Below are 9748 nucleotides of genomic sequence, written 5' to 3' on the forward strand. Positions count from 1 at the left end.
AACCTAAACAATTTTTTTTATTAAACAAAAGTTTTTTTATAAATACACAAAAAATAAAAATAATATTTAATATAAAAATGTAAGGGGAGAAGAGGACAAATGAATTAAAACTAACCAGATACTATAAATGAGTGAAAGAAGGATGAAGGGTCCCTTAGCCCCGACAAGCGTGGGGTTGTCTAGTCTTGTCATCTTTAATTAGTTTTTAAATACCTTTCGTATTTCTTTTTTAACATATAATATAAATATTAATTAATTAATAATATTAATAATATAATAATATTATAATTATTATTATTACAACATACCCATCAATCAATGTTGCTCCATTTAATGAATGCCCACCTCATAAAACAAGTACTAGATTTATTCAAGATTTGAGTCTCGCTCTAAATTTAATTTGACGTGAATCAAAGTTGATTTACATTATATTTATATGAAAAATTGATTATTTTGTATTATTGGGTGAATAAATGACACATTAAGATTTTAAGATATGTTTGGTTCTATTTTGGATAATTTTTTAAGAACACTTTTTAGAAATTAATTTGGGAAATTGTGATGTATATTTTGTTATTATCCTTCTTGGATATTTAAAATTTTTTGAGTTAAACTATAATACAATGATAAAATAAAATAATTAATATATGATGCTGATTAAAGATTTTCTTTTTTTTAAAAAAAGTGAACATGCTAATTTATGTTTTCAAAGAGAAACTATTTTTGAAAAAGATATAGACATAAGGAAGCATTATGAATCTTACGGCTCGTTTAGATAAGTATTTATAAAATATTTTTTCTAAAAAATACTTTTATGTAAAAAAGTTTATAGAGTTATTATTTGGACAACTATTTAAATTAACTATTTTATAGTTAAAATAATTAAAAAGATGTTTGAAAAATTATTCTTTGAAAATATTTTAATTCTCATTTAACCCTATTTTTTAATCTCAAAAATATAAAAAAAAAACATATCTCAATTGTTATTTAAAAACTATATTTTAAAAACATTTTCATTCAAAAATATCATCCAACACATATATTTTAATTTTTTCACTTATAAAACACTCAAAATATTTTTAAAGTACTTATAAAAATTAAAACTTTAAAATTTTAGTCCTGTTTTTGTTTTGGTGTTTTCGAGTCCAGATGAATGAGCCCACTGGACTTGTTCTGACCTGAGTCGAGCCCAAATTGTATTTCCACAAGGCCCAATTCATGCTGTGTTATACAAAGCAATATTTGGCTAAGCCAGGATTTTTAGCACTAATAGACACTAGCAAGTTTGAGGAAGCGAAATCATATTTCTGCATCCACTGATCTAATCTAAAACAATCAAACGGATATATAAAAGAATAACAAGTTTTAATGAGAAAACCACGACCATTTTCTTTCCAAACTACGGTAATGGAGACCGGTACAAGACGCTCGATCAGTCGAAGTCCAAAAGAGCGGTGCAATCGATGTCTTGAAGAGTCAATCTCCCCATGTATACTTCGCTTACATGGAAACGACACAAGGGAGCACACTTTCTATGTAAACTCTCATGAATCGAGCCCATCAGACAACCTTGTATACTCTTATTGATGAGGTTTTTTTCGAGGCCGTTCAGCTGTAACTGAATCCTGTAAACGGTTGTATCACTTCTGTCACAGAAGTGAGCGATACAGCGGTGAGAAGGTTCATCAGAGGCTAATCTGATCAAAACCAAATCCAACGCCCCATCCACGGGAATCGGTTCTGAGAGATTCCTATCTCCCATCATCTTGATCTCCTTTTCAGAAGGAAAGTGCACGTCTTCAACTCCATTAATATTGTTTGAAACTTTTAAATCCTTAGTGAAATGCTTAATTGTCTCGCGCTTGGTGGCTTCGTGTTTTTCTGCTAAAGTCAAGATACAAGAGAATCTAAGATGATAAGTTACGATGATTTTCACTGCTCGGAAGTTGTGGCAGCAGCAATAGAAATCAAGCCATCTTCTTCCCACCCCGGCATACCATTTGATTATGTCAATATCTTCAAGAACCATAAGCCAAGTTAGAGGCCTAGGACGACCCATGCTATTGGTGAATCCAACCATCCTGACTGCTTTCCGGATGAGTTCCATGGGTGCATCGACTTTGATGCACCGTCTTGTCAAATCCTCAATGGTTCTTTGGGCATATTTCTGTTCATCTTCCTCTTCTGCTCTTTTCAATTTTTCCTCCAACATCTTCTTCGCCTTCATCGGTTTCAAATACTTATCAACTTGATGTTGGAAGTTGTCATATGCATCAACAAGATCATGTGGAAGAGAATTTCGAATCCTTTCCAAAGAGAGAAAATCACCAGCAGACAAATTCCGGTGCCATTCAGCTCGTTCATCCACGGAGCCAAGAAACTCTTGAACCACTTCCTCCCCCCAAGTGCGAAAAATTTGTCTCACCTCATTCTCAATCTGAAACCCAAATTCGAATTCACTGTCTTGTTTCAACTTCCTGAACACATGCTTCAATAATTTCAATCCTAACTTCTTCCTATTTCTCTCTTTTGCATTTTTCAACTCCAAAAGCCGGACTTCTTTTTGCCTAAGATACTTTTTTCGTGCCCTGATAGCTTTCTCTGTCTTAGGAGGACGGAGCACTGAAGGTGCAACTGCCTGAAGCTCCATTCCCATGAAGTCTATCTTCTCATCGACCGCACTATGAATGACAGTTGAAAGTCCATCCACTCTCAAATCCAAATCATGTTCTAAAAACTTTACAACTTTATTTTTCAATTCTAACGTCATGATCTTTGTTCCTGAAGTAACAATCAATATCTCATCCAAGAATCGGACTGCATGAATCTTCAATGGCTTATAAAAAACATGGTCTGAATCTCTTTCAGCTGAGACAAGACCAATTTCCATGAACTTAGGATTCTCTTTATTCGTCCTTAACCGTAATTCTTGAACTTCCTTATCAAACCCATTAAAGTAAACATTGATCAAAATCGAACTCAAGGCAGATTCTTGAGGCAGCCCCCTGCCTAAACAAACCCCACCCAATTCAATGTTGACTATCTTACACTCAAATAACCTTCTTATCAAATCAAGAAATGCATTATCTTCAATTTTGTCCCCCAGCATCAAACACAATTTATCAATATGGCTAGAACTGAATAATTCACGATCAAGTTTAACACTAAACCACCAACTAGGATTCTCCACCGAATTCTTTAAATACCGAATCGCGGTGTGGCGGCCCAAGTTTGCTCGCCCACCATAACAAAAGGTAGCAAACCTGTCATCATAAATAACTTCAAGCACAATCCTAATAGCTTCAATCACAACTTTAAGCTTCAAGTTGGGTAGCACAAGGGGTGTACCTCTCTTCCCTCGTTGAGAAACAGGAATGCAGCAAGATTCAACGTCAAATGAATTTTGACATAGCTGAAAGGACAATTCTTGGAGGGAGAAGAAGTGGGTGGAAACTGAATCAATAGTGAGTGGCGGCGGAGGAGTCTCTGGGGTATGCTTTTTGAGGTTCTGGCAGGCGGTGAGGAGGAGAGTGGGTGCAGCGACGACGTCAGAGAGGAGGCCGTGGAATTTGCCGTGACGATAGCGGGAGAGTACTAGGGATTCAAGCGCTTGCTTTGAGAGAGAATGAGTTTCGGTGGAGAAGTGGGGCTGTTGGCGGCGAAGGGTGGAGGAGAGGTGGAAGTTTGCGGTGGTGACGGTGGCGGATTTGGACTTTCGGAGGAGGCTCAAGAGCATTATATTGGCCCGTCTAAACTCGGACTCCGTTGCTTTGAAATGTCACCTCATATTCGAGGTTTATTTTCCAAATAAATAAATTATTATTATTATTATTTATCTAAATATTCTTAAATTTAATATTTTGTCGATTTTTCTTTTTAAAAAAACTTGTGCATAATACGTGTACATTACACCATCTCCAAAGTAATTCTTTTATTAAATGTTAAAATTTTCCAAAAATATAATAAAAATTTCAAAACAAAACCGACAAAATTCTATTTTGCCCTCTCCTTACTATTTTTTTTACGCAAAATTTGTTGACGTGAAAATATAAGTTGTATCATATAATTTTGAAAATATTAAGGTCATGTTTAGATAAGTTTAAAATTTTTTTTAGCATTTTATAAGTGAAAAAACTCATAATATGTGTTGGATAATATTTTTGTAAAACATTTTTGAAAAATAATTTTTAAAAGTGTTCTCAAAGTATTATTTTAAAAAACAATTAAGATATCTTTTTTGATATTTTTATAAATGAAAATGGTAATAGAAATTAAAAAAAAAATTGTTATTATTTAATTATAAAAATATTTTTTATAAAATAATTGTCAAAACACATATTTGTTCTTAAAACAATTTTAAAACATTTTCATAAAAATATTTTATAAATACTTTTCCAAAGAATATAACTGTAACGTTTAAACACGATATTCATATGGCAGAGTCTATTGTTGGGAGCTTCAAGCAAGGAAAATCACAGTATTCATGGTTTTATTTCTATGAATTTGGTGAAAACTGGTGATTCAGGGAAAAATTGCAAGAAAAATCTTTACAGGAAGAACCATAAATTTGGCATATAAACAAGTAGATATTCGGTAAAAGAGCTGGACTCAGACAAGTATTTACTTATGTTTCCAACATCAGTCACAGCAAAATTATGTTCACCATATCTATAGTTCTTCCCATTCAAAAATCACGCATTTTAACGCATTTACGAAAATTGTCCTTCCCAGATGACTTCAGGATATTGTTGCTCGTCCCCACCTGCTCCGTTCAGGAAATCTTTCGATATATAAATATTCTATTCAACGTTTCCTTTCCTATCGCCATTTATACACGGGTCTTGAAGTGGGACTAACCATTTCAGGTACAATTAAAAAAATTGGATTAATACATAAAAAATTTAAAAAAGAAGGATTTTGATTTTTTTTTTCTAAAAAAAAGAAGGAGTTGACTCTTAATTATTATATTAAACCTTAATTGAACTGTCAACTTAATAAATTCATTGTTCTCTTGTCGTTTTTTCTCTTTCTTCTCAGTCGACCCAGTTCTTCCTCTTCATTCCCGGGAAATTTGGGTTACCAGCTGTCCAAATGTAAAAACCTCATCTACCACATCAACGGCTGCCGCATTACATTAATTAAATAGTGTAAAAACCTCATCTACCACATCAACGGCTGACGCACTACATTAAAGAGAAGTTGACAATCTGTTGTACCTCATTCTTCATATCTAGATCTATATCTATGGCCCGATTCTTCTGTATTTGAAGATCAAGTCGTCTCCTTTTGAAGAAAAAACACGGTAATTTTTCTCCATTTCCATCAAACCCCATTCATTGTTTTCTTCGTCTAGCCATCTACCAAAATTAACCTCGCCGAAAATTAAGTCTGTCGTTGAAGAAGAATTTTTTTTCCTCAACTTGGTCGATCAAGAAGAATTCCTTCTTGGTCGACCAAGAATGGAGTTTGGTCGACCAAGAAGACCATTCTTGGTCGACCAAGAAGAATTCTTGTTGGTCGACCATTCAAGAAAGAATACTTCTTGGTCGACCGAACAAATTGAGGGTGGACATAGTGTGGTCTTTTTTTATAATTATAATTTAATAAATTTTGCTCATTCTAATTATTATATGTTTTGTTGACTAATTATCATATGTTTTGGTGAATTTTGTAGATATGCCAACAGTTATTGTTGTTCATTTCGATTGGAAATGGGAAAACGAGGAGCTGGTATATAAATGGAATCCAGGGCCCAATGCAAAGTTTGTTGCTATTCCAGTGGACGATGATATTTGTGATTTTGAAAATTTAAAAAGTGAACTATAAAGAGCTGAAAAATTAGAAGATAGTGTCATCTTGAGGATGAGTTGTCTTCTAGATTTGCCGTGCAACATTCAACCGATTTACATAGAGAATGACCATGATTTGAAAGTATATTTTTATCTTGGTTGTCCGAGAAGTAGACCAGTGCTTCAAGTTGAAATTGAACGTGCTGCTTCTGTTGATGTTTTTGATAATGTGCATGAAAGCAATTACAATTTTATCGAACAGAGACATTTTGATGATTATTTTCACTTGAATATTGTTTCTGTGGATGGTAATAACAGCACTGACTTTTTCGACGAAGCACATAACGTGGATGCCATGCATGTGGATCGTAGTAACACAGACGAGTTATATGATGAAGCACGTAATGACGCAAACGATGTCGAGGCAAATCTTGTTGCAAGTGTTGACGCAAATTTGATTGCGGATGTGAATATTGATAATGACACATTTTCATTCACTGATGGTTCAAACTTGTTTGTTGGTCAGGAACTTCCAAACCGAGAAGCAGTGAAAAAAGAGATAATTAGAATAAGTTTGGAAGCTTGCTTTGAATTTGAGACGGTTAAAAGTAGCCAAAAAGTGAACGCCGTAAGATGTGTAGTGTCTGATTGTAAGTGGAGAATTTGGATCTCAAAGATTATGAATAATTCACATGCATTTTCTGTTCGGACATATTGCAATACACACACATGTGGTTTGACTGGGAGACGAAAAAGAATCCGTGGAGCGAGTTCTGCTGTTGTTCGTGATATTTTGGTGGATAATTTCCAAGGTCATCCAGTGCCAATTGTACCAAAAGCAGTGATGGCGATGATGCGCAATAGTATGAATGCTGATATATCATACTACAAGGCTTGAAAAGGGGAAAGAACTAGCAGACAATATGTTGAAAGGTGATCCTACGAAGAGTATTGCTTTATTGACTTGTTATTTGCACATGGTTGAGCAGATGAATCGAGGAAGCATAACAGACATTTTGTCGACGAGGAAAAGCGATTCAAGTATATGTTTCTTGCCTTTGGTGCATGCGTCAGAGGATATCGAAGTATGCGGAAAGTTGTATCAATTGATGGTACGTGGTTGAAGGGCAAGTATAATGGTGTTTTACTGGTGGCATCGGCACAAGATGGAAATTATCACCAATATCCTTTGGTGTGGGGAATCGTAAATGTCGAGTATACTTCTTCGTGGAGTTGGTTTTTGACGAAGTTGTTAGAAATAGTACCAGACGAGGCTGAATTGGTGATAATTTCATACAGGCATCAAAAAATCATAAATGCGATTTCTACTGTATATAGAAATGTGCATCATGGTCATTGTACGTGGCATTTATCTCAAAACCTGAAAACTAGATGCAAAAAGAAGGGTGCAACCGAAATGTTTTTGCACATTGCAAAAATTTATAAGCCTTTCGAGTTTGATAATGCATACAATGAATTTAGGAATAGATATCCTAAGGCAGCGCAATTTTTGGACGAGAGAGATTCACTTGATAGATGGACTCGAGCATATTGTCCAAAGACCCGTTACAATATTTTTTGAAATATAACATCATTTTGAGATTGATTCATATGTAAATTATAACATATAACATAATTTTGAGATCGTGACACCTGTAAATTATATCATATAACATAATTGTGAATTTACGATTCATATTTTTTGAAATGTAACATCATTTTGAGATTGATTCATATGTAAATTATAACATATAACATAATTTTGAGATCATGACACCTGTAAATTATATCATATAACATAATTGTGAATTTACGATTCATATTTTTTGAAATGTAACATCATTTTGAGATTGATTCATATGTAAATTATAACATATAACATAATTTTGAGATCATGACACCTGTAAATTATATCATATAACATAATTGTGAATTTACGATTCATATTTTTTGAAATGTAACATCATTTTGAGATTGATTCATATGTAAATTATAACATATAACATAATTTTGAGATCGTGACACCTGTAAATTATATCATATAACATAATTGTGAATTTACGATTCATATTTTTTGAAATGTAACATTATTTTGAGATTGATTCATATGTAAATTATAACATATAACATAATTTTGAGATCATGACACCTGTAAATTATAACATATAACATAATTGTGAATTTACGATTCATTTTTTTTTTTTTGAAATGTAACATCATTTTGGGATTGATTCATATGTAAATTATAACATATAACATAATTTTGAGATCGTGACACCTGTAAATTATAAACCCTAAACCCTAAACCCTAAACCCTAAACCTAAAGCATTGTGGTCGACCAAAAAACACAGTGGTCGACCAAAAAGCACAGACTTGGTCGACCATAGTTGTATGGTCGACCAAAAAAGAGAGTGTTTCACTTTGCCTCCAGAGCTCGAGCACCCGAGTGATGACCGCATCAGGTGCAGAATCAACAAAAATCCCGGTTGTGTAATAAGGTGAAACTAGCTCCTCAGGAGTAGAAGTCAAAAATCCAAGACAATCCTGCATATAACTAATAACAGATCATATTAATAAAAAAATTAATGTCCACAGTTATTATATCAAATCAATTCATATTACTTACATCTATAGGAGAACCACCAAAGCCTGCAGCGATATCAGCGCTAGTTGGGGCACGGTTTGACGACCATGTGTTAGTCACCCACTGAAACATCCTGGGCAATATCAAACCTTCCACATCTCTTCTCCTTGCTACCTTTTGTGCCACGCTCGGATAACATTCATAAGCAAGGATCTGTAACATAACTTTCAAACAATGTTACTAGTAGAAATAAAGATATCAAATCCGCTTTAACATTCAAAAAATAATATACCTGCAGAGTTAGAACAAAACCGCCGACAAGGAAGCTGCCGTCAACTTCTTTCCGACCTTGTGCCTCGATGAGGTAATTATATTGCCCTAAAAGGTCCTTCTTCAAATATCGAACAGCATCCCGATAGGCTACTCTACCCCAGGGATAATGGTTGAACCTATCCAAATCATCTATAAGCCTCAAGTATTTAGGGTCGATCTTCATCGTCTTTTTCCTCGTCGCCTGACCAAATACACCACAACAAAAGTATAGACTAGCCAACTTTATCTTCTCCACATCTATACCAGTCTCATTATGCTCTTCGACAATAATCTTTCCCTCCAAATCACTCAAAGCAACCTCAGACTTACCGGGAAAGTGTGTGGTGCCAAATACTTCTCTATCTGATAAATCTTCGGGCTCTATAGAGCAATCGAGACCCGTTATTAAACAATATTCTAAAAAAAAAATCTAACCGGCCTTTTGCGCACCACCATCCACAAATCATCACTACTACTATCAACAATCTGATTACTCATTAAATACCATATAATTTGACTGAAAATATTAAAATCTCTATAATACCTAACCAAATTACCAAAAGCCGACTGCACAAAAAAATGGGTTCTCTCGTCGTTGTTCAAATAGCGATGAATCTTCTCAGAAACCTCTTTATATCTCGATTGAATTGTCAATTTGCATCGAAAAATTGCATCTCTGCCAAGTTTCCTCGGCAAATAAACCTGTGACAAAAAAAATTAGTACAGTTAGGAAAATATAAACATGTACACAGAAATATTGGTTGACCACAAATTGTCGACCATAACCATTTGTGGTCGACCATAACCTATGGTCGGCCAATAGATTATGGTCGACCACCTTGTTTGTATGGTCAAGGTGGTCGACCATGTGGTCAAATGGTCGACCATAGGTTATGGTCGACAAATGGTCGACCACAAATTGTCGACCATAACCTATGGTCGACCATTTGACCACATGGTCGACCATACAACAAGGTGATCGACCATAATCTATTGGCTTTTTCACTTTGATGGTCGACCATGTGAGGTCGACCATACGTTATGGTAGACCTCTCATCGTCG

At 34.5% G+C, this 9748-nt stretch overlaps 1 protein-coding gene across 1 annotated transcript; it reads right to left on the minus strand.

The window, feature by feature from the left end:
• Positions 1-1174: 1174 nt before the first annotated feature.
• LOC140982998 (nuclear intron maturase 3, mitochondrial-like) lies at positions 1175-3781 on the minus strand. Its single transcript, XM_073449845.1, has one exon. The coding sequence runs from the start codon at positions 3734-3736 to the stop codon at positions 1433-1435; it is 2304 nt and encodes a 767-aa protein (XP_073305946.1). The 5' UTR covers positions 3737-3781; the 3' UTR covers positions 1175-1432.
• Between the last annotated feature and the right edge of the window lie 5967 nt (positions 3782-9748).

Source organism: Primulina huaijiensis, chromosome 1 (assembly GCF_012295235.1).
Source record: "Primulina huaijiensis isolate GDHJ02 chromosome 1, ASM1229523v2, whole genome shotgun sequence".
NCBI classification, from domain to species: domain Eukaryota; kingdom Viridiplantae; phylum Streptophyta; class Magnoliopsida; order Lamiales; family Gesneriaceae; genus Primulina; species Primulina huaijiensis.

Bases quoted from the DNA above. Each gene is read 5' to 3' on its own strand.
- LOC140982998 (XM_073449845.1), bottom strand. From the start codon at position 3,736: ATGCTCTTGAGCCTCCTCCGAAAGTCCAAATCCGCCACCGTCACCACC.